Source organism: Gopherus evgoodei, chromosome 7 (genome assembly GCF_007399415.2).
Source record: "Gopherus evgoodei ecotype Sinaloan lineage chromosome 7, rGopEvg1_v1.p, whole genome shotgun sequence".
NCBI classification, from domain to species: Eukaryota; Metazoa; Chordata; order Testudines; family Testudinidae; genus Gopherus; species Gopherus evgoodei.
This window is the reverse complement of record NC_044328.1, coordinates 103,525,363-103,552,365: the sequence shown is the minus strand read 5'-3', so window position 1 is coordinate 103,552,365 and position 27,003 is coordinate 103,525,363. Positions and strand designations below refer to the sequence as shown.

The 27,003-nt window shown below is 38.6% G+C and overlaps 1 protein-coding gene across 7 annotated transcripts in view; it reads right to left on the bottom strand.

Moving 5' to 3' along the window:
- CACNA2D3 (calcium voltage-gated channel auxiliary subunit alpha2delta 3) overlaps window positions 1-27,003 on the bottom strand; it is an 828,400-nt gene that overhangs the window by 525,594 nt on the left and 275,803 nt on the right. For all 7 annotated transcript variants that reach the window (XR_004001243.1, XM_030569375.1, XM_030569373.1 and 4 more), the window contains one exon: window positions 22,650-22,766. Coding sequence is in view for 6 of the 7 variants with exons in the window: in XM_030569375.1 (XP_030425235.1) it covers window positions 22,650-22,766 (117 nt within the window). In the remaining variant the exon portion in view is untranslated. The remainder of the gene's footprint in view (window positions 1-22,649; window positions 22,767-27,003) is intronic.

Here is a 27,003-nt window from a genome sequence, read left to right as displayed (position 1 = left end):
TGTACCCCATACAGATCTTGCACCTTCTTTCCTCGCATGCCTAGACTGAGGGGCATAGTGTCTTCTTTCATGATGATCATAACTGACACAAAACTCTTTCACTCTGAAGAGCTTTGCTTTACTCATCTATCAGCCTCAGAGCTTCTTCTTTATAGAGCTTTGGGTTTGCTCAAATGAGCATAGGACCTCTTCTCTTTCTAAGCATGGAGGGGAGAGCTGGAAATTCAATGCCAGATAGGAGAATGATTCCAGTTTCAGCTCTATGGTATCATTGTGAGCAGGCCTGAGGAGGAAGTGAAAAGAGGGGAAGGGGAAAAGACTCCAGGATACGTACACACAAAGGGGAGAAGGAATTCAAAGTTCATGGGCTTGGCAATGCTGTGTGGCTGTGTGCTGCCACGTAACTTGCAAAGTGTGCTATTGCACGTACATTCTCAAGCAGAGTAACTCATTTTTTACAATACACTGCAGTGCATTCTTAGGTATCAAAAGACATGATCAAACTCTCAATCTAAGGGCACGTCTCTATTACAAGCATTACAGAAGCACAACTGTAGCTACTCCAATGTAATGTAGACACTTGCTACAGCAGCTGTCACTGTAGTAAACCCACCTCCTCGAGAGGCAGTAGGTAGGTTGACAGAATTCTTCCATCCATCTAGTGGTGTCTCCACTGTGACTTAAGTCAGCTTAACAATGTCTGTCAGCAATGTGAATTTTTCGCACCCCTGAGTGGCCCAGCTTGGTCAACCTGAATTTGAGATGTAGACCAGGGCTAAAGTTAGTTGACAAAGGACTCAGTGGTGTCACCCTCAGTCAGGGTGATCAACAACACGCTGCACAAATAGTCCCATTTAAACCAATGGGACTATGCTTGTAGTAAAGTATTAGTCAATGTAAGGGAGGCAAAATTGGGCCCCAAATCTTTAAATTTTTTGGAAGTGTGTTTTTGTTTTGCTAGAGCCAGTGTAAAGGTTAGGGGTTGATGAGAGAATTTTTCTGTTAATTGATACCTGCTATGAGGAAGGCATTAAGTGTGAACTACATGTAACTGTATCATAAAAATACAATATCTTATATTCATCTTAACCAATCTTAAAAAAAATAAGTGTAGCAATGTAATAATATTTCTCTAGTGTTTAAAAAAAACAAAGTAGTAAAGGCCACTAAACATCTATAAATGTAAAGCAAGCAGGATACATTCAACATTAATGACTCAGACTTGAAGGCCAGAAGAGACCATCATGATCACCTAGCCTGACCTCCTGCACAGACACAATCTCACCCAGCCATTCCTGAAATAGATCCATAACCTCTGGCTGGGTTACAAAAGTCCTGAAATCATGATTTAAAGACTTCAAGTCACAGAGAATCCATCATTTACTCTAGTTTAAACCTGCAAATGATCCAGGCCCCATGTTGCAGAGGAAGGCAAAAGACCTCACAGGGTCTCTGCCAATATGATCCAACCCCAAATATGGCAATCAGTTAGAGCCTGAGCATGTAGGCAAGACCCACCAGCCAGGCACCTGGGAAAGAATTCTCTGTAGAACTTAAGAGCCCTCTCCATCTAGTGTCCGATAATAACAGCCATACTGGGTCAGGCCGAAGTCCACCTAGCCCACTATCCTGTCACCGGCCATTGGAGATATTTGCTACAAGAAGTGTACATGCCATTGTAGGCAGTCTCATCATACTATTCCCTCCATGAATTTATCAAGCTAAGTCTTGAAGCCAATTAGGTTTTTTACCGCCACTTCTCCCCTTGAAAGACTCTTTCAGAGCTTCACTCTTCTAATGTTTAGAAACCTTTGTCTAAATTCAAGCCTAAAGTTGTTGATGGCCAGTTTATATCCATTTGTTCTTGTGTCCACATTGGTGCTAACTTAAATAACTCCTCTCCCTCTCTGATATTTATCCCTCTGATGTATTTATAGAAAGAAATCATATCTCCCATCAGCCTTGTTTTGCTTAAACTAAACATGCCAAAGTCTTTGAGTCTCCTCTTATAAGGTAGGTTTTTTCATTCTTTGGATCATCCTAGTAGCCCTTCTCTGCACCTGTTCCAGTTTAAATTCATCTTACTTAAACATGAGAGACCAGAACTGCATATACGGTAGAATCATTTATTTGCTAGCACATTTACAAAGCACTAAACTAGAACCTCTCCACAAAACACAGGAAAAAAATGTGAATTCCATAACAAAATTCAGTTTCCTTTCAAAATATTAATCATTACCAAAACAAGCTACCACAGACGATTAAAGACTTAATTCTACTCTACTGAGTGTGCTATCTGAAAATAATTTAAAAGACACTATTGTCCACAAATTCCTGATCCTCACTGTATAGCAGGGAGGACTGTAAAACTGGGGAGAAAGTCACTATGGGATACTACAGGGGGATAAAGTGACTAGATAAGTCTCTTAAGGCCACGTTTCTCCCGCAAACAAATATCTGGCAGCATTTGGGTCACAGAAAAAGTGGTTGGAGTCGAGGAGGAGAAACAGCACAAAACATTGTGGCAGATCATTTTACATAATAAGCAGGAAATTAAAGCTGCATCTCCTGTTAAGTAATTCCCATTCTTCTGTGAAGTCACAGAAAATAAACAATAGCTATAAGGCCCTTCGTACTGGCTCTGCAATGGCTAGGAATGGGAGCCTTTCTACACTGCTGGGTTGTGCTCATTGTGGTTTCAGTAGTCCTGTGGAGTTTTTTCCCCCTCACTCTTATTTCTTTTCACATGCTTGTGCAACCTTTATTGTGAGGTTTTGGTTTTCCTTGACATCAAAATATTTCCAATTTAGAGAACAGAGACTCAACAGCATCTGAAAAGCCACATATATGTTCATGGATTCAGAAGGGTAACTATTTGATCTCAACATGTGAATTCTCACTATTACAACAGTAGGCCAAACAAACATCAGTTAACTGTAAAGGATTAGATTATCAGACACAAAGTCTGATAAATTAAATGTTTTACAAGTTATATCTCTAGGATATTAGAAAACTTTAGCTGGAGGGACATTAGCAAGTCGATAGTCTTGCCATTAATCACAACTTGGCATTATCTTCTAACTGAAAGCCGGTTAGCCCGTTGTGAATATAAAGAAGCCAAATGTTGGAAGAATGAAGTAAAAGAGTATGAAATTTCTTTTAAGTGCAAGTTTTGTATGACTCTGTAGTGCTGATTGTGTTTCAAAAGAAGCTTGGACTGAAGAAGTAAATACACATGCACAGGTATACAGCAGTTCATTTTCTTTTTTGTTCTTCTTGTGGTATTTTATCCCTCTGAAACGACCTCCCCAGCAACAGAAGGAATAATATAACCTTACTGAAGCGCTTTGTACTCCAGTGATTGCTGTAATTCAACCTTCACAATAAAGCACAGAATTATCCCTAAATCTACAATTTATAGTACAGGTATGAAACTGTTTACTTCTTCCCACCAGTACCATTTTGATTGCGATTTACTGGTACTATTTGTCCTCAGGGAGTACTTACATAGCATTGCTAAAAGGGATCATACGAGATATGCTGTACCTACTTAAAGCACAGAAAATGTGTTTGATTCAAGAGAATATATCTTAATGCCCGTGGAAGAATATGTAGCTTTATCTATTCATATGGACAGTAAAATGAGCTATAAAATGTTCTCTGTGATTTAGCTGTTTGCTCTCTTCAATGTAATTTATTTTTAAAATATGCACTTCAGTTGACGTTATATAATCATGTTTTGTGCTACTGACAGCAGGATGCTACTTTAAATAAGCCAATTCATTTCACTGGTTTGCTGTAAAAAACAGTGCTACAGACTAAAAGTAGCTAATGAATAAAATCTTAAAGTAAAAGAATCGCATCAGTTTAAAAGTGAGTTACACTCTCCTTGTGCATATCCAATCTACATGCTCCCAAGCTATTTAAAATACAAGCATCTAGATTTTTTTTTAACAGCTGGTAAAATTATCATTTTACTAAAACTCTGCAATAGTTCTACATATGCAAACAAATTCCAAGCATACGTTTCACATGCAATGCATTACTCAAATAAAATTCACCAAAATGCTCTCTATAGAGCAGAGCTTCTCAGCCTTTTTCCATACTGTAATCCTAATATTACAATAGGAAAAAATTGGGTATCCCCTCACCCATCATACAAAGACTCCCCTGGACCTATTCACAATCCCCACAGTTAAGAACCCATGTTATAGCCATGATCTATAATCTGTTCCCAATGTAACACAGGCAAATAAATATTCAGGCTCTTGGTTGCACCAAACACTTCCTAGAGCTTCCTACAAAAATGCAACCAAGTTAATAAGTTCTAAAGTTTCCCCCCTAAGGATGCAGCAGGGAGTAGGGCAATCAAAGGAAAAGGGCTTTGGTTTAAATTTGTTAGGCCGGTAAACCATTTTTCTTCTCCACCCGAAGTTACAATTTAATATGACATTGTTGACATGGTCATTTCTATTAATGAAATTTATGAGCTGTAAAACCTTTTAAAAATTCCTCTTTACGAACCTCTGGCCTGCTACGTGGTGGAATCGTACAATCTGGATCACACAGTCTGACTCATTTCAGAATGCACCTTCTAGGAGGCAGCACAGCTTTGGGGAAAGACTTCTGGGTAGTCCAGAATGTTGACATTCCCAGTTTCTGCTTCAGAGGATGTTATATAAAGATATTCATCTTTTTTTTCTTTTTGTTTATTAAGCCTTAACAGACCTTAATCATCTTGCACCAAATAATCCACATGCTGGCCCAACTCAGTATCCACCAATGACACAGCATCATAAAAAAATAAAATAAACTTCATTGGGGATGGCAGACAGGATATTATATTAACTAAGAGATTAAGCCACCACATGGACATGCTTATGAAAATATTCTGTATGCAGCTTGATATAACAGAGTTGACAACTGAGGAAACAATGTCTCACTGGAAGTTTCCTTCAGGGTAACCCATTACTCGTGCGTGTCACATCCCACTCTGTGCCTGATCCAGAGAGGGTGAGGGTCTGTTACAGTCTCCAGCTATGAGAAGCCTGATTCTTTACCTCAAGCTGCAGAGACTCATGCTTTTATCTCCAGAGAACCCTGGTTCAGTCTCTGGTGTTGGCCAATAGGGAGGTTCCCTCAAAAGCTGAGGCTTGTCTGGGATTCAAACTACCATGGCCTCATATGCTTGGGAAGAGCCTTCCTCGGTCGAGCGGAAGTAAGTGTTATGGGTCCCAGTTTGTGCCCGATCCACAAAGAATGTGAGTCTGTTACAGCCCTCAACTACTGAGGTTAGCTCTCTAGCTCACGCTGTAGAGAGACTCATGTTTCTACTTCCGGAGCTCAAGCTATAAAGACTCCTGCTTTTAAATGCTCTCTGTAGTTGGGGGCTGTAAGTGACTTACCACCTCCACGGATCAGCAAAAATGTGACTCGCACTGACCAGTGGGTTGCATTAATAGCAAAGAGGTGTCTTAATAGTCAGCATTAGGACTCAAATTAAATTGTGTATGTAGCATTATGGCAGCCAGTTCTGTATGTGGGTGCCTAATTTAGCAATTGCCTTAAACTGGTAGGCAGGCATCTAAAAAATCCCAATAAACTACCAAAGAGAAAACAGAACACCATAAATTAGGTACACACGTATAAAAACTGTGAACCTTCTATGTATTTGCCGGACAGGACACCATAAGATGAGCAATCTCAATATGTCAATGTCTCATTACAGCATACAACCTGGACTATTTTATTGCAGTAACATCTTTTAATGGCTGTTAAATATATTTTTTAGAAGTCTTAAAAGAAGTTTTAAAATGGGAATTTTTCTGCTACAAGAAAGAGTTAATACAAAAAGGATAAAATGAAGCAGGGACAAATGTTTGAAAAGATTTCCCTTTTTCTATTTCTCTAGGATGAGGGAGCAGTTCACCTTCACTTCAATCTGCTTTAGTCACCCAGAAGACTGTTTCATGTGGCACTAGGCTAGTCTTCATAATCCCGCACTTATGATTTACTCAAAATCATGTGTATCTCAAACCCAATGTCACTGGGGAGAGCTGCATCAACTCCTATGTGAGGCTGCCTTGAAAGATTAGCTAGGCAGAGCACATGAAAAACACTACTAGAGTCCATCTGACCTCCTAATCTTAACAAATTTGCTGTATTTGGGAGAAAGGGGGGGAAAAACATTTTAAGACATCTTATAGTGGGTTTATTTCTAAATATATTAGACAGATACTCCCAAATATAAACATTATATATTATTAGAGAAACATAACCATCTACAGACTTCTGTTTGGAGGGAAAATTAAATTGTTTAGAATTAATAGGTATATAAAAATGCAAGAATGGCTTGTTAGTATATAGCTGCATCTTATTACTGAAAATTTAAGAAACTGTAATGATTGATTACCACTGTATATATTCAGAGTGCATATAGAGTACTGCTGGGGACATTATGACAGAACAAAGAGCTGTTGAACAAAGCCATTGTTGAAATTATTCGGGATTATGCATATATCTTCTCATGTAGTGGAACTGCAGTGAAACAGCAAAGAAGGATGGGTGTGAAGACAATAAACGGATTATCTTCCCTTCTGTGAGTTGTCAGACCTTTTATAGTCATGCCACACTGGCAGTATAGGGCAGTACAACTGACCCAACATATCACATGCTAGTAGCTTGAGTGCACATAGGGAGTGAAAGTCTACAACACAATTAATGATGAATTACAATTGTAGTACCTTTCACGCAAAAGTGCCCCAAAGTGCTACTATATAAGAACAAATAACTGGCCCAGTATTAACTGACCTGGGCCTGATCTAAATTCTGGCTTTAACCACCCTCAAACTATTTTGCAGCTTGTGTCTATTTCTAGTTCATTGTAGTCATTAGTAATTGTTTTATAATTAAACATTTGTCACCTGACCCTTTGTTTCCAGATGAGCCACACTACTGAGATCTTACCCTAGAATGTCAATTATTATACTGATTTATACTACAGCAAACCAAGGAGCACCCATCCCAAACTTTGGGTACCCTTGATACACTTTTATACATGCACAATCCAGAATGCACAGTCTCCAACGATAACCTATAGATAACCTTACCCCATAAGCAACACAGATCAACACTAACTCATTAAAACTTAATTTAAAAAAACCACCACCAGAGTCTCCCTATGACCACTCCCTAGCCCAGGAGTCGGCAACCTTTCAGAAGTGGTGTGCCGAGTCGTCATTTATTCACTCTAATTTAAGGTTTCACGTGCCAGTCATACATTTTAACATTTTTAGAAGGTCTCTTTCTATAAGTCTATAATATATAACTAAACTATTGATGTATATAAAGTAAATAAGGTTTTCAAAATGTTTAAGAAGCTTCATTTAAAATTAAATTAAAATGCAGAGCCCCCCGGACCAGTGGCCAGGACCCGGGCAGAGTGAGTGCCACTGAAAATCAGCTCGCGTGCCACATTCGGCACACGTGCCATAGGTTGCCTACCCCGGCCCTAGCCAAACCTAACTCCCCATAGCCACGGAGAAGAGATATACATGTGAAATATAGTGTGTCAAATTTCAAATGTTCTGTTATTCCAAAACCAGTATTAGACAACACACGCAATTTACTGTGTGTCTATACAAATGATGTATTTAAATATGCAAAGAAGAAATGACCATGACCACGGAATTTAAAATTGAACAAAGCCAAATCTACAGCCATTTCTCTGGTGTCTTTCACCGCTTTGAACTCTGGGGGTTCAGACTAAAATTTAGTAGTCCTGGAGCCAAACTGTTCCTGATTTTTGTCCAGCAAACAAAACCCCAGTTCTCAAGGCATTGTGAAACAAATCCATTTCCATGCATCTCTGTATTAACGTAAGAGTAACTTTAAACACTGAAACCATTTATTCAAACTGCACAAACTACTGCAGATAAAACGGGATCAGCATCCAAGTCAATCCTGGTTTGTTTTTCCTAAACCAAAACCCAACTGTTGAGATTTTGCAAAAACAATCCCCCATTTCATCCATCTTTGATATACAGGAAATGCTGCTGACATTTGATTTAAGTGCCAATATTTATAAAGATCAGGAATAACTAATTAATTCCAAATGTAGATTTAAACAATGTGTACTTAAAGGAGGATATAAAAGTCTAAACTGGAAAAATGTTCAGGAGAAAGCTGTGCAAAAGCTTTTTGTGGATAATAAATCTGGGATTAAATATTAGCTTTAAAAATGCTAACATTTCAAGTAGTTAGTATAAATCACACAAATGAACACCAGCGAGGCAACATGAGAATCTTTGTTAAAATCATTACTTATGCTAATGGGAAATATCAAAATATGCTAATACCCTAAACTGTGATAAAAAAGCAGGATACATGGGGCTAATTTCTTCTTGTTAATTCTTCTTAAAAGTCACTCCTTTATTGTTTTCCCTCCTGCTGCGTGCAGAGCTTTTTTATGTTGATGATGAAGGCTTAATGTTACCCATTTCTGCAGTGAAGTTTGATAAATGACTTATTTTGTAAGGTGGTTAGTTTGATTTTCCCTCTGCCTGTTTGTGGAGATAAGTGTTATATATTTTAATGCAGCAGCTTTAAGCATTTTTCACATCTTTTATAGTATTGGAGATGAATCCTAATAATCATTTCTAACTGCAAACGCTTTTAGTTTTCCTCTTCCAAGTCTCTGCTTTTTCTTCCCTCCTACTTATGTGAATTTTTTTCTATATTTGAACATGCTAGAGAAATTCAAAGACTTCCTTAACAACGGTTAGACTTTTTCTTTTTTGTTAATTTGGGACAATCAAAATACTGGCTGTTACTCAGGTGTTTATGTTTTAGGTGGCTATACACTCTGTGTTCAAGCAGCTTCCATTAGCATTAATGAGAATAACACACTTGCAGCAATGAAAATGTTTAGTTTAGAATATACTGCTATCTTGATATTGAATATAAGGGATTATGTACATAACTCAGAAAATCCAGACAAGTACATACCCCAAATTTCCTAACACTGTCAATAGGAAATAATATCCAGTTACCAACACTGAAAAATACATACTTATTAGATTTTCACTATTACAGGTTAGTGCTTTGGAATTTCAAAGAGTAAGATCACAGGGAAAGGGGGAAAGGTTATTTTGCAAAGTTCTACTGATTCAAAGTGCTTAGGATGAATGAATTCTTAACTATTATGGATAAATGACTATGATGCATGTGAACGACCTTCCTGCAGTTTGTATTATTTTTCTATCTTATGAAAAATCAAACAATTGAAATTCACTGAGTCTGAGAGTGATAGGACAGATTGACTATTTATATTACCTGTCCAGAGAACAGCCTTTTGTTATCCATGATAATTGGGTTCCCTGAGACACTTGAGTTAAACAAAGATCTAACAATACTCTTAAGGTTACCCAGCTGTCACTCAGGAAGGTGTAATCATACAAAGTTCCTCAACTTTAATAGTGCTACTAGTATGAGTAGGCATCTCTCATATGAGTAAGGATTAACAGATGAGGCTCAGGCTGTATATGCAAAGAGACGGACAGCCCTTGATGTACAGAAAGAACAAAGGGGAAGGGTGCAAGAAACCAATTCCCACGCCCATGCTCCTTCAGCAAAGGCTAGGCAGAATAGCAGCACACCTGTGCTCCAGGTAGTTCACATCCATTCCAGTGGGTGAATGGAGGAAGCAACTCCTCGGCTGTACCTACGCATTCCACTCTCAAAGCACACACATGGAGCAGGCGGCACCACCACATCCCTGTATAATGGTAACTGGCAGCAGCCTCACTGTGTGTCAGTGACTAAATGACACAAATCTGGCCCAGAGTGAGGTTTCAGGGTGGCCAAGCAAAGGTTCAGACAAACCTATCTCCTCTAGAGAGCGAGTAATGTAAATGGGAGCAGATACAGAATGCTAGGGAACAGGGATTCTCTCTTTCAGACGGACACAGACAGTTTCCAACATGACTATTAGCTTCTGAGACAGGACAGGTCATTAGTGTTGCTAACTCTCATGATTCTGTCATGACTCTTGCAATATCTGATATTTTTCTTCAAGCCTCAGATTCTAGAATTAGGTGATTATGTGAAAATCTCCTTTAAATTTCTTTTAAAAAGGTATGTTTCTGGCCCTGAAATTTACAGAGAAAAACTTGAAAACATGAACCACTTGCACCCTAAAGGCTCAGAATGAGGTCAAATAAAGAGAAACTCAAATTTATTATTTTTTAGAATTCTCTTGATTTTTGCGGTCCTGCCTCATGATTTGCAAATATTTTGGGTTGGCAGACAAAACTTCTCTCTAGGGTATCACAATAAATTTGTTAACATTTGTGAATCGTTAAGAGATGACTGCACTGACATGCCAACTATTATTTTCTTGGAACTGTAGTAACTTATAAAGCCCCTTATTTCTATTGTTGTGGATGTTATAATTACAACAGTAGTTCGAGAGGTGAAAGTATCCCTTTTCAACTGATTCCTTTCCATCTCTGAGTTCACTTCTTATGTGTAACAAATGTCTGTCCACACAAGCATGTAATTTGTGGGGAGCTAAATGAACTGCAAATCCAAACATCAAAGAAAAATGTGTCCCAAGTAAATTAAGAAACAATTGCAACTGAAGGCACTGTCTGGCACTTTATATGAACAACGCTTTTATTTTTCCATATTTGGCAAAAGCATTAAGCAGCCCAGTGGCTGTAAACAAGAAAAATATTTGCTGTGTTTTTAAATGCTGTTTAAGATATGGTTATCAAGGGTTGTGTAGTACACTGCTGAATGCACCATAAAGCATCAGTAAATTACTAACCACCTTTTCATTTTCCCAATATGTCCTAATCTGCCAAATGTAAATAAAGGTCTAAACTCTTTTCAGAACAGAGATTTGTCACTTCTGTATGGGAGATTGGGCAAACTGCAAATAAAAATCCAATATCAAACCAATTAGGAACAATCAGACTTAAAATACTAAATGTGCATACAAAAATATTGCTGAAAACCTTTAATTTGTTGGCATTAATTAATACAATTATAGTCATCTCTCTTTTATTCATTATGTATTTATTCTGTCATTTGGAACTATCTATAGTGACATTAGGTTGATACACCATAATTTCCTTCCACCTCCAACCCATTTACGATTCTTTCCTCCAGCAGTTGTATTAATTTAATAGCATTATTTATTCATCTAGTCTGATTATTAAAAATACTGTCTTAAATATTTTAAAAATTAGATCAAAATAGCACATTGCATTGTACCATTTTATCTTTGCTAATGATCCAAATGCAACACTATCTTATATAATGCATGCTGATGTTCACGTTTCCCTGTTCTAATTCTGGAAGTGCAAATTACCTGAGCCAGGGCATATAATTAATGCATTGATCATGTGTTTATTATATACATGGACATGGTGAGTTTGGTAAGGTGTAATTAATTTTCAGGTTCAGGGCATTCTTTTTGTATTGTAATTTTAGACAGATATGAAGCATGAATGATCATTTGCTTTTCTTCTGAAGGATGCTGTTTCCAATCCAGCCTTGACCAAAGAGACAGGAAATCACTTTAAACAGAATAAAAAATAGGGTGTAATAAAATACACACTGGGTATGGAAAACGTGATTAAAAGTGACTTTTCATTTTGGACATGAGCTTAATCCTCCTCACTTCCCCCACAATACGAATTTTAAAAGATCTCATTTGTACAAAATAATTTAGTTTCAGAGGCTTTTGGAAGATTTCCCACTTTGTAGATTATACACAGTGGTTTTAAGAGGTCCCAGCTGAAATGGACTCAAATGCATATAATGTATACACACTCATCTGATAAAAAATTAACTGGGTGCAACATTAAATTGGTTATTTTATATATAACTCTGTCTGCACTAGAGAGGGTTGACTGGCTCTTGGGATAAACCAGACCCTCCCCCACACACTGCCTTGTTACCTAGGAGAAAGGACTGGTGTCGTTACATCACACTCCCCTTCAGTATTTCTAGGAGGTAGACTGCTGGCTAGCTGTCCCATCCTACATATAAGAGGTGTGACTGGTAGAGTCACTTCCACCTCCAAATGCTCCTACCCATGTAAGTGAAATACATATTCAATATGATAATATGAAGTATGTATAAAAAAAATCAAGCTTTTTAACTGCTTCCCAAGATTATGAATGCATAGTGTACCCCAAAAAACACAACCACCCTAATGCTAAAGCCTTAAATTTGGTTTTGGTAAGAAAACTATGTTGAAATGGCACCTTCTTACTCAACAGATCTACTCCTTACATATTCAGTCATATCCGCTTCAGCAACTAACAATATTTTTATTACTTTTTGGTCCTCCTCGCCACATAAAGCCAAGACTTCTGGAGAAAGGAGTTGGTATCACATCAACAAAATTGTTAACAAGATTTAAAGGGTAGTAAATTCTATCCTTGGCTACCCTTGTGCAAGCCTGCCAAAGACAATGGGGATTCACAGGCATAAGTAAGGGGAGTAAATTCTGCCTTCAAATACATCTGTGCAATTTACTCATACATAAGGCTGCGATTTAGTCACATAGGTCACGGAATCCATAACTTCCAAAAACCTCTGTGACTTCAGCCAGCACTGACAGGGAGCTGTGGGGTACCCCGCTGGCCCAGGTGACAGGACCCCCTGCCACTCCGGGAAACAGGGGAGATCTTCTGCCACTGCCAGCCACCCCGGGCAGCAGGGGAGACATCAGAGCTCCTGGCAGCTGCTGGCAGCAGGGGGAATCCCCGCAGCTCTGGGCCCTTGCGGGAGGCAGGGGGAGCCCCGCAGCTCAGAGCTGCCAGCAGAGGAGGCACCTGGAGCTCTCAGCCCAGGCGCAGCTGCCCAGGCTCCCCATTCTGTCATGGATATTTTTAGTAAAAGTCAGGGACAGGTCACAGGCTTCCGTGAATTTTTCATTATTGCCCGTGACCTGTCCCCAACTTTCACGAAAAATATCCAGGACAAAATCTTAGCCTTACCCATAGATCCTTTTCTATTAATAGTCTGTGCATCAGCAGGAAAGAACTCAGTTTGACTTTCAGAGCCCTGAAGGGCTGGAAGTTACATAAATCAACTTTTCCATTTACTTACTGAGCAAATTTGATCCTAACATCTTTAAGAAACAGCAGACATTTTTACACAGCCACTTTTCAGAGTAGCATCACGATAAAAAAAGGTGGCGACCCTGATTAGACCTGGAAAAATCCATCACACACAATGGCCAGCATTGTTATTTCAAAATGAAGAGCATCTATACCAACAGTGTAGAAAACAGACCCATTTGCAGAGAGGAGGTTAAAGCTCTTGTATATTATTTTTAAACATGTTCTTTTGGGCAATCTGGTGCATTTCAAAGACATTTGATTTGCTCATTTAAAAACAACCATTGAGAGCCAGGGGACAAAAGTAATCCCAGGCAGAGATGATTTAGCAGCATTCAGGGAGTGTAGAATTCAAGGCAAATCACCAAGCCTAGCCAATTTGAATGCTGTTGTAGCACTTAAGAGGATTGATACAGCACTCCTCAATGGGATATATGTGATCAAAAACTCACTGCTAGACTCGGGAAACTGAACTGGCACTCAATTAGGTGTCCATAATAAGTTCATGTAGCAGCAAGGGACAGAACCTGATCATACTTCAAAATCACAGTCATACAACACCCACTCTGAAGAGCGACCTAAATTGCCCAGAGAAAGAAAAGGACAAAAACAAAACAAATGAAAAACACCAAGTAGAATTACAAATAAAAATGTAGACAAACGCAAATAATTCCAGTCATGTATCTACAAAACCAAAAGTAAATTGACAGTTATTTTAAGACCAAACATCTTTCAGTCAAACTTAAAGAGATATATAACATCTGTCATGGAAATAATAAAATACCATCTAAATGAACTAAGTTAAATTCACTAACAAAGTTGTATGGTGCAGGTTTTATTTTATTTTTTAAGCAGTTTTCCTTTTTTTCTTTTTCGTTTATCACATGCTTTTCTCTCCTACTATTCTCACATATTCTGTCCCTCTATCACCATGCTAGTCTTCCTTTTCATTTTTTCCATCTCCCCTACAATTTTGCAGGATCTCCAAAATATACTCTCTTCCTTACAGCTTCCTCACCACACTCCCCAAATCTGTTTCACGACAGACTCCCATCTGCTCTCATCTCTAACCTTTAACTGGGTAGCACAGGCTCTCCATCTCCTCCCATGAGTGGTGGTACCCATCCACTTCCACCTCAGGGTAGGATCGTGTCCTCTTCTCTCTCTTCAACTCCAATAGGCCCAGAGAGAGAGAGAGAGAGAGAGAGAGAGAGAGAGAGAGAGAGAGAGAGAGAGAGAGAGACAGATACTAGGACAACTGGGGAGGTGCCACCTTTCTTGCCCACAACCCTACTGCCACACATCCTTCACAAGCCTCCATCTCCAACAATCAATGAGGGGTGGGTTCTGAAAACTATTGCTGCTGAGGATGAAGCTAGTGAGGAAGACAACCTCTAAAGTGCAACCCAATAAATTAATAGAGCCAAGTTAATCTCGCAAAAAACACTCAATGAATACATCAAAAATGGAATTTTCTTTGGATTTGTTGAGCTTTATCTCAGTCTGCTTTCTGTGAATATTCTAGTGAACAAGTTCAGTGGCATTATTTAGAAACAACAAACTTTAAGTGAACAATAGAAAATATTCATAGAATGCAAATTGACAGAGATAGCAAAAGGAAAATTGTAAATTCAAGCATGTACATAGGGGCCTGATCAAAAGCTACCCTCGTCCAATCAGGGAAAAGAAACCACATCTTATGTGTTCAATCAAAATTAAACACATTTGAATTTAGAATACTGAATACTCTCAAAGTGCTTGCCAAAATTTACAGACCAAAAATTATTCAAAATACTAGATACATTCAAGAAAATTGTAAGCTGCTTGGGGACAATTTGTAAATAAAAGCTACATTCACTGAATAAATTATTCAATGTGAATTATTTCCGGAGCTTTATCAAACAAATTGGCTCAGGGCAAACACTGTAAAATATAGCCTATGGGTAAAAATAGTTTCTTCAGTTATGAACTATAAGCTTTGGGCTATTTACCACAGTCTGTCTGTCTGTTCATCCATCCATGTTCATTCTACATTCATCACCAAGATATTCGAATCCCTGTTTCCAATAACCAGTTATAACCTGGGCACTATTTTACTGTTATTTTCCTTGGAGCTAGACAATATTTGTACACTATATTCATATTCACATACACACACACATATACCCCCCTCATATGCTATGTGCATACAAAAACAAAATAATCCTAATAGTATCTCTTAGCAGTTTCAAAGATTGATGTAAAAATCATCTGTGGAAAAATCCATACTCTATTGTAAATGTTTATTAAATGCAAATGTTGATATTTTGCTCCTTGGAAAATGTGTCTATGCATGTGAAATTTTGTGATAGAAAGCTTTAAAGTCCCAGGTTTCTCTAGATAAACCCCATTGGTTTACTGGTGCGTGAATGCACAAAAATTGAATTACTGTACAACAGCAATTACTTTTCACAGTACAACTATAATGGGAATTAGTTCTGCAATGAACACCACGTAGCTATATAAGGAAAAAAACTTAATAAAAATTGTTTTATTTAACACATTTTCTCCTAGTCAAGGATATTTATTTTAAAGCAAAACATTCCTCAATATTTGATTTCTAATCTTATAAATGTAAAGCAAGAATCATTTTGATAGGATTCTGTTTACTTACAGTGGAACTTTAATACTAAAAAGCTATTTAATGATGTATCCCAAGTTTTAGTAAAAGCTGATGAAAGGTTCCCTAATAATAAAGCTGACTTTACTACCCTTCACAAACTCTCTGTATCCTCTTTGGTTTGTTTGTTTATTTTCTACTACCCATAATAGTGGTGGGCAACCTGCGGCCCATCAGGGTAATTCGCTGGCAGACTGCAAGACAGTTTGTTTACACTGACTGCCCGCAGGCCTGGCCGCCCGCAGCTCCCAGTGGCTGCAGTTTGCCGTTCCTGGCCAATGGGAGCTGCAGAAATCAGCATGGGTCGCAGGAATGTGCTAGTCACAGCTCCAGGAGGAGGCTACGTCTGGGGCCACAGCTGGGGGCGGGACCAGGGACAGAGCCTCAGCTACGGGGCCGGCAGCTAGGTGGCGCTCCCTTCCCACCCCGTGCAGGCTTGCCCAGACCCCAGACACACCCCTCCAAATGTTCCTCCATGACCCCCTACAGGGGCACACTCCACAGTTTGGGGACTTCTGACAAACATTAAATTTAGCCAATAGCTGCAATTTTACCGTAACTTGATAAATCAATACAAGATCACCTAAAGGAAACCTAAGATTGCAAGAGTGGGACTCCTGGGAGGAAGTGGGCTTGTTAGACATGGTCAGTTGCTCTGAGTTTGACCATCAAAGGGGCTGCAGCTGAGGCACTTGATGTTTCCCTTTGCATTGCTGCCAGTTTATAGCTTGCTACCCATATTCCCGCTCTTACAATTGAATTAAACTGTGTCCTGCAGCTGCAGCTACTGCTAAATTTTACTCCTGGGGGAATTCTGTGCCACTGGACAATGCAGAATTTGTGCAGAAATTAATGTTATGTGCAGAATTATCTCCCACCACCACCTCGCCATAGAAATGGACTACATAGCTGCTGGCTACCATTAGGGGGCACTGAACCAAGCAAAGCCCTGAATCCTCTGGGTGGCCCTGGGGCAAAGCAATTTCGGGGGTCCCTTCCATAAAAAAAAGTTGTAATACTGTAGAATACTATATTCTCGTGGGGGCCCCTGCAGGGCCTGGGGCAAATTGCCCCATCCCCCCCCCTGCCCCCGGGCAGCCCTGCAGAGCCTAGCTTGCAAATAGAAGACACTGCCCTGGGGAAGAGGAGGGAGCTGGAGGGTTCCCAACAGCTGCAGTTCCCGGCATGCCCAGAAGGAAGGAGGCAGCGTGCAGGAAACTCCATACAAGTCTTGGACCCAGAATCAGGCTTTTTTCTCCATCTGGATCCCTGTGCTGTGAAGGGTACAGGGTGCAAGTGTCTGGGGTGTGGGGGCACCCCACTGCTGGGCTCAGGATGAGTAGGGGGTGTGGGTGTACGGTTGTCCTGATGAGCTCTTGGGAGGGGAGAGGGCATAGAAACAGGAACTGGCCTGTCGTAAGGGTTTCTTTAAGTCTCTACTCCTAGAGGAATATTTTTGTGTCTGTATTGTTACAGACATAGTTGCTTATAGGTATTTTGAAATGAATTACCAAAATAATTGAAACTGGTGTGATTATGTTATTTTGACAAATATAATATGCATAATTTTAAAATATTGTGCGCATAATTTTTACTTTTTTGGCACAGAATTCCCCCAGGAGTAAAATTTGCAAGACTCTAGAAGTTACTACACAACCTACATTGGCTTAACTGGAAAATTAAACCTTTATTGAATTGCCCAATATATTTGTCCCATTTGTATAGGCAGTAAGATTTTTCCCAGCCTGCTTGTAGATGACTTTGAGGTACACTAGAACAGTGGTTCTCAACAAGGGGTTCCCATGCCCCTAGCGATATGCAGAGGTCTTCTAGGGGGTATGTCAACTCACCTAGATATTTGCCTAGTTTTACAATAGGCTATAGATAAAACACTACTGAGGTCAGTACTGATTTTGGGGGCTTTTCCTTATATAGGAACCTATTACCCCTCCTCCCCCAACCCCTGTGCTTATTTTTTACAATACAAACTAAAATTTCACACAGACAAGGATTTGTTTATACTGCTTTATATACTATACACTGAACTGTAAGTACAATATTTATATTCCAATGGATTTATTTTATAATTATATGGTAAAAAAGAGAAAGGAAGCCATTTTTCAGTAATAGTGTGCTCTTTTGTATTTTGTACTTTTGTATTTTGATGTCTGATTTTGTAAGCAAGTAGCTGGTAAGTGAAGTGAAACGTAGGGGTACGCAAGAGAAATCAGACTCCTGAACGGGATACAGCAGTCTGGAAAGGCTGAGAACCACTGCACTAGAATGTGTTCTTCACTATTATAAATAGGGTGACCAGATGTCCTAATTTTATAGAGAGAGTCTTGATTTTGGGGGCTTTTTCCTGTATAGGAACCTACTAGCCCCCACCCCCATCCTTTTTTTTTTTTTTACACTTGCTACCTGGTCACCCTAATTATAAAGAGAATTAAAAATGAGCAGTATTGTCTCAGTTCCACTTAGTTTCACTTCAACTTAAGCACTGCACAACAATTTTTACAACAAAATTACTAAATCTTAACCCAACTACCAACTATTGCATTAATCATCCGGGATATATTAGTTAATGAGAACATCCTTAACTACAGCAACCATACATTAATGTTAACTAGATCTAGAATTATTTGTAAATTTTCAGCATAATAAAGGAAGTTACCTATAAAAACGTACCTCACCAAATAGATAACAAAAGGTTTAGAACTTTTGGTATCCCATTTACTTTACACATCTGACAGCATGAAAACAGGACTTTTCTGTGATAGGATAATTGCATACTGAAGAGTAATTCAAGTAGTGGATGAGTATGATAAAAATCACACTGAATCAACTAATCACTATGAAAAGTGATGAGAAAGAAAGATAAAATCAAGCCAGAATATAAAAGGAGGAAAAATGTTCAACATTGATTAGTAGCTGAGAACAAGTTGATGCATTTAAAAAAAATCTGAAGGACTTTACATTACTCTATTTCTGTATTTTCAAGTTTTATCAGGACCTATTTCACACAGATTAAACAGTCTACATTCCTTGGAATTTCTGAATGATGACTTCCTCCGATCACTGTTTCTGCTGAATGCCAAAAATATGCTGTTTGAAATAATTATTATGTGCCAGTCACATGAAATACTATTTCAAATCAAAATGTAGATTTTTGGCAGAGATGACTACTTGCAGTTAATTCAATTAGTAATTAGGACTGTATCAAAATGTGGTACCATTAGAGCAGAAACATTGTATGAATATTTGGATTTTGAACCCTGTTAATGGATGCCCCAATTATGTTGGATGGGGGAATTCTGCAGTGTTTCCATTATATTGGGGTTTACTGGCTTATGAGTGTCTGAGCTCTAGAAGTTAACATTTTGGCTGCAATTTTGAAATTTAGGTTTTGGAATGAGCATTGATCTTTGGCATAGGTTCTTCTTGTACCAGTTTCTTATTAATCTAAATCAGGGGTTGGCAACCTTTCAGAGGTGGTGTGCCAAGTCTTCATTTATTTACTCTAACTTAAGGTTTCGCATGCCAATAATATATGTTACTGGTTTTAGAAGGTCTCTTTCTATAAGTCTATCATATATAACTAAACTATTGTTGTATATAAAGTAAATAAGGTTTTTTAAATGTTTAAGAAGCTTCATTTAAAATTAACTTAAAATGCAGAGTCCCCCGGACCGATGGCCAAGACCCGGGCAGCATGAGTGCCACCGAAAATCAGCTCGAGTGCCGCCTTTGGCACACATGCCATAGGTTGCCTACCCCTGATCTAAAAAAAAAATCAGAATCCTGCAATATTTACATTAAAAAAACATTATTCCAGGGTCAGTTAAATGCAGCATGCTTTTTGTCTCAAGTGGAAGCATACAGAAGATGAGCTAACTGTAGATTTGCTGCACAAGATATAAGTTGTGTAGAACTAGCATTGTACCACAGGATTTCAGAGCTTTTCAAGAAGCGTAACTGGCAAACCGCCATCCTTCACATTATAAATGTATTATTATAACTTCAAAAACATAGCATTCACTAAGCCTCAGCAGGAATAAGCATCTTATTCATCCTTCTAACTGTCACCTCAAAATATCCAAGGTGGCTACATGTTATGTAACTGTTTCGGTAAAGCTATTATCTTGCAATCAGAACTAGGCAGATTTTCAATAACAACCAAAACCAAATTTGGAAGTGCAAATTTTTTTTTCTTAAAGATTAAGGAAGCAAGACATATGTGTATTGGGAACTCTGGGTTCTAGACACTTTTTATTGCACCAAAGCCTCTTCTCACCATATTGTATTCATGCTTTCATTTCATAGAATTCTGGTGGACCGTTACTCAGAGCAATGCATTATGGTCCATATAAAACATTATTTCTTAGATATCAAGACCATGTCTATAAAAAGGAGCCAACACATTTCTAAACATCACGCAAATTCAAATTAGAGATCATGCACTGCAGCACTGTGACTGAGACATCAACTGCTCTTTCCTACTGATTCCCCATTCCTGTAAATAGACATTGTCTTTCATTACCTGTAGTTTGTGACTCATTGTTAGCTACAAATGTCAGTGCTGCACTGAAGTGCTTTAGTGGCGCTCTCTTGACGCTTTTTTCCCACATTTCCTGATCTCAAAGCAGTACTCTTTCTGCTAGGAAATAAGGAAACTGATCCCTTCACAGTCAATATTGTGCAACTCCCTGCAGAAGATGTTCAAGTGCAGGTTCTGCTCTAAAAAGGGGCAGTAAAAATAGCATTGTGGGGTATCATGTATATTATCTCTCAGAGCCTCTCTGTCAAGTGTGCTCAGTTTATAGGTTAAAAGGCATTTTATTTTACAGTCAACCCAGAAAACTCAACCTTGAATCTGGACGTCTTGAAGAATTATTTACTTTATCTGATCATGCACAAGAAAAACAGTTCTACAGGTCAAATTTTGCCTTCAGCCAGACCAGTGAAACCCCAGTGTCTTCAAGTGCTGCTTTCAGTGACACTTCTGGAATCGCAGGACCTTCAGTGCATTGATGTGGACACAGCAGCAAAATGAAGACAAAATGCATAGAATTTAGTGGCAGATCACAACTTTTATTAAATGTTATCACAAGGGAGGGGAGCTACCCACCCACCACCGATACTCTCCTATACTAGCCATTTAATTGGTTCCAGTGCGGGGCACCTTACCCGTACTGTGGGGTAGTGTCTCCTCAGCTTACCTGCATGACTCAGCTCTCTCTGAGTCCTAGCACCCTCTGTCCCTGAAGGAGACAGAGGGTGCAGCAGGGTAAGGACCTCAGCCTGAGAGGGCCACAAAGTTTCACCCTATCACCTGAGCCCAAGGCCCATCACCAAAATTCCAAGTCTTTTACCTCCCTTAACTGCACAGGAAACTAGCCACACGGGGCACCAGTGACTATCTTTGTCACCCCACACCGCACACCTCCCGTATCTATTCCTGCCCAATACAGACCCTCATAACCGTTCTCAAACTTCATTGCACCATGACCCCCTTCTGCCAATAAAAATTACTACATGACCTCAGGCGGGAAGGCAGTACTTGAGCCCGGCTGCCCCCAGGCTTCAGCTTCAGCTCTGAGCCCCAGGAAGTCTCACGTTAGCCCTGGTAACCCCATTAAAATGGGGTCCTGACCCACAGTTTGAGAACCGCTGAGTGTACCCCATGTCAGCACCTCCATTTAACAAATGTACACAATCAACTTGGAAAACTTCTGGCCAATTGTAACAGATGCTCCTGTGCTGTACCACTGAACCCCCTATGTCCAGGAATATCTTGGTGACCTGTCTATTCACTTTCACCCATCTTCTTTTACATCCTGAGGAGGACGAAGATTGCTGCTGCAAGCTGGTGAGTAACCCTGCTGGAGCAGAGCCAAAAGAGGTTCCGCATGGCCCGTGCACTGGGCTAAATCCTGGGAGCTGGGAAATGCTGGCCAATCGGCATCCCTCTCCTCCAGCCAGCCAATGAATGCCAAAGACTCCCAGAGGAGGAGCTACCTTTTGTCCCTTGCTGAGGGTCTCTGTCCCTTGGCTCTGGGACTGACTTCCTTTCACCGCCGGACCCAACAATTTCCTCTACCCACGTATGCAAGTGGCTGGCATTTTGCACATGTATATATGAATGGAAGTTAACAATTGTTGATGATACCCAAGAAGAAACAGAATACAGTTCACTCTCAGCTGTGTGGATTGTGCAAAGCTAACCGGAACCAAAAGTGGTAAAAACATTTATTTTTTTCACTAAAATCAGCCTATATGACTATGAAAACACAAATTGCCACTCCACTCTTTATAAACATTGCAGTGGAAAGGAGTTTCAGCAATATGAGATAAGCAGAAAATTATGTACAGTAGACACATTTGCCAGCCTTTGTTACACATTTACCACAGATGTGGGGGAGGAGAATCAGATTGTTCAATCAAGAGAGATTAAACTAGGCAGATCCCTTCAAATATTATTTTTATTGTTCTACAGGATACTGCCAATTAATTCTGCTTTGGTTTGGTTTTGTTAATATACAGGTATAGGTATGCCATTATTTTATCAGCAAATACGACACTAAGAATATTTGTAATAAACTGGTACTTCAAAGCTTGCCACATATGCAAAGCTTTTCCATGATTATCATAGGTAAATGCACTGCCAAATTTATCTAACTGATGGTATAATCAACATTCATCTACTTCTGAGAGCTGGACCTTAAAAAGATTTCCAAAGTCTTTGGATACTTTTTACACCATCACCTTCAATTACCATGGATACAACATTCTAAGTTACTGGCACATTTTGTACAACTGCACAAAATATTAAAGCAAAATGATCTGCTACTTACCCGTACAGCTTCAGACTTTTTATGAAACATTTCTTCCATACTTTTTGCTAGCTTTTTCACAAGCTGAAGGCCATCAATTTCTTCTATTGAAACATCCTTCTCGTATTCTTTGTATTTCTGCAAGAAAGTAGAATTGTAAAAGGAAGTTACTTGAATTCTGACAACTTGTAACTCAATGCACGCTCCATTTTTTCTGGCTTTTGTACATTTCCTTGGTATTCAGTTGGATACTGGAGGGCTAGTTAATGCAAAAACACTTTACTGAGATGGATGTGTTAGATCCAGAATGCCAATGGTACAAATAGAATGAAATGTATTCATCCTTTCCACTGTGAGGAAAGGAACCAAAACTGCTCAAACATACATAACAGCAAATGGTATAAACAAAAAGACCTTATTTTAAACTAGTGATATGTCCCTAGTCCCCTCAAGTTTTAGGTCCCCAAAGCTAGCCTCCTTCAACTAAAATTAAACAGAACTTGAATAATCTAACTCTTCTTAGGCCCTGATTCAGAAAACCATGTAAGCATGTGCTTAACTGTATATACATGCATACAGCTACCCCTAAACAGCAACAAATGAGGACAAATCCTACTTTTTGGTCTCTTCTCTCTTCAGTGCATGTGTATGCACAAGAAACTCTTGGTAGCATGAATAAGAATTAGACACGTATGGAGAGACAAATACATCCCAAAAGCATGTCAGCCATTCACTTCCGGCTTCCTTTTATTCTTTTCTGATGTCAACATTTTGAATTTTATTTCTGTATTGGTGTTTACAATAATAATAAAACAACTGTATTTTCTTTGGCATCAGTCCTGAAGATGGTAGCGTATTCCCCTCCCACCACGAATAATTCCATTATAGTCAATACACTCAGCCATAAAGGTTTTCATAATCAGGCTATAGTTTTGTAATCTGACTCCCTCTCTCTAAAGGTTTACTCTTGCTGGCTATGAATGAAGTAATTGGCAAAAATCCTATTATGGCAAGAGGAATACGATAGTATGTAATTAGGGATGAACCCATCAAATTTAATATCATGATACATCCTTTTCATATTATTAATTATATTTAATTATTCTAGAGAATTATTTATTCCAATTCCATAGCTTCATCAGGAACAGAAGTAAGCATATCATTAATTATTTATTATTATTATTATTATTATTAATTATTATTATTAGGTGCCTCCACAAACAGATAAGTCATGTGAGGTTCCTGCTCTGAGGCATTTAGCATCAAAGTTCATTTAAGATACTAGGAGGATGCATAGGAGTTACAGTAATAAGATACACAACTACTTATCAAAGACATGCGAGCATCATGGTGGGACACTTTAAAAAATAAACACTAATGAGAAATGTGTTTATACATGAGAAATATATGAACACTTACTGTTGAATATTATTTTTTTAATGCTAGATCATATTATAGGGACAAATATGAACCAAAATCGCTGATCTGAGGAGCTCGCATTCAAAGTGAAGAAAGGCAATACCATTTGGCTTGTGGTTATGTTCCACTACAAATTAGTGTTTTTTAAATCTCTACATGCTCCATGCACCATTCTTAAGCTCAGACACTGCCAGTAAAAGTTAAGACGTTTCAAAATTAGCAAATTAATACTCTGATCCGGCAAACACTTAAGCATGTGCACAACTTTACTCATATGAATAGTCCTATTTAACATTCACATGCCCACTCACAGTAAGCAACTTCTTCCAGGAAATCTCACTGTAAGAGTTATGCTCCCTGGTTCAGGAAATAGAAGTGCTATTATGTGACTAAAAGCTAAGCATTGCAGCTCAAATTTGATATTTTCAATTTTGACCACCAAGCTATAAAATGTACAATAGACATGGCACATGCTTCTTGCAGCCCTGATTCAGAAAAGCTCTTAAGTGAGTGCTTAAGTCCCACTGACTTAAATATATGCTTAAGTGCTTTGCTGAATCAAGGACATAACCAGATGTTTGCATATTTTCAGTATTGTACTCCCCAGTTACTGCATCATAAGATGACGAAATTGTCTAAGATAGAGTATCTTCTTAAAGACAATGCACTCACCACAGCTCAACATGGCCTCCTTGTCCAGCTGGCAGGAAGCAAAAAGTTGTTGCCCTTTTAAGGATTCCACCCTACAGTCATAATACAGCGGGAAAGTTTACAGGGAGCAGGAAAGAGCTGGGGGGGAGGGCAGGGAGCACTACCCTGCCTCCTGACCAAGAGCATGGCAGGTATTTATACCCTGGGCAGCACCAGAGAAGCCCTCTTTTATCTGGATCAGGCTGGCAGAGAAATACTGAGCTACTGTATGCTACAGAATTCTAAATATTTCCATAGTAACCTAATGGAAGAGAGAAACTAAAACAAATAATGACGACGAAGAGTCCTGTGGCACCTTATAGACTAACAGACTATAGACTAATAGACTACAGAAATTTCCAGAGGCAGGTGTAACTATGCAGGCAAGAATCAGTCTATTTATACTTGCCTCTGGAAATTTCCACCACATGCATCTGATGAAGTGGGTATTCACTCACGAAAGCTTATGCTCCAATACGTCTGTTAGTCTATAAGGTGCCACAGGACTCTTTGTCACAATGTATAGATTGTAACTTGTCCCAGTTGCAAATAAGTTTGATCTTGTTTTAGACTAAAAGGTGAGTAAACAGTTAATTTGTTACAAAAATATTTGACAAGTGTTTGCCTTTTTCTGCTTATGGAATGCTGCAAACAAAACAAAGTTGTATTGAATTTATTCAACATAATCCTATTTATTTTATTCAATTTATTAATTTTATTTTTGGCGATTTTTCTCTTATTCTATAATTTGGTCAAAATTCAAAATCCCAAATAGAAGATTTTTAAACAGTTTCACTAGTCACATAACAATGACATGAAATTGACTGACTTAGGGAATGAAAACAATTAGCATAACACTTTATAATCAGGTTTCTTGGAATTCGGTTTCTGAGACATTTGAGTTTATGAGCCCAAAATATCATTTTCTCTGACCATTCATGCTAGGAAAGGTGAACTGCACAAGTGCTCATACTAAAGAAACGTGAAAAGGAAGTAAACGCAGCTGAAATGAATTAAAGTAAACATTCAAACCAATATCTGCAGATTTTTTGGTAGCATTTATTTTTGTTTGCAATCATATAAAAATCATTTTCCATTTCTAATGTCAACATTCTTGCAAAAAGACTAATGAATGTCTGAAAGAAAAGCAAGCTGGGGGACAATACAATATATACTATGATTGTTTTGTGCCCCAAGGCAACCTTTTCATCACTCTCTGAAGACCTATCTACACTAAGAAAGGGGTTTTTAGGTTTCCCACCATTGGTAACACCAGTTCAACTCCACTGGTGTTAGCACAGTTAGTTCGAGGGAAGACTGAATGCCACAAGTGTTTTAAACACCATATTGAGACTCCAGAGAAAGTACAACAATGAAAAAAAGTTGATAATACTTGAATTCAGGTAGATCTTCAAGACTGAGAGTAAATTCCAGTGATGGACAGTAAGCACAAGCTTAGGAAGCATATCAAGAAGAGTTCTCTTTTGCCATACTAAAATTTTCAGAAACAATGGTCTATACTCACTTAAGCCTGACTACATGTCTGTAATAACCTATTTAGATGGGACCTTTTGTGAACTATATAATCTTTTTGATCAATACCCATGCGAGAAACTTTCATGAACAGGATCAGTAAAGAAGCAGCTGTAGTACTCTCCTGGACTCAACTAAATATTTGAACCAATGACATCAATTACTGTCTAACAAAGTTTTGTAACTAAAACATGCCCATGGAATTAATTTCATGAAGATCGGGGGAAATATAAGATTTCTCTGTTAACTTCTAGGTGCACTATGAATTTCTGATTTTCTATAACATTGCCATTTCAGCAGTACATACTAAAGACTTACCATTGTGCAATTGTGTTCTAATAGACTTTTCAAAAGGAATCTATTAATTAAACTCTAACTAGTTTTGAAAAATGTTCATTTAAACCAACCTGAATTTTGTTGGTTTTTTTGGTTTTGTTTTTAATCTGCCATGTTAATAGAACAAGCAGAATTTAGGCTACTATCCCCCAAGGGTATTTATGCCATTTTACATAATAATTATCTAATCTCAATTTTGTGTTCTTCTACCCCCTTTGATCAAATGAGCATAAAGTAGCTTGTTATCCATGCACAACAACTACTTCATTTTCACTGATCGGAGCAAGCGAAAGAACAGAGACCACAGTAGGCAGTGACACAATATTATAAAATATATCACTTGTGCCAAAAAGTAGTATGCTGAAAAATCTGATTCCATTAAAAGCTGCCTGCTTTC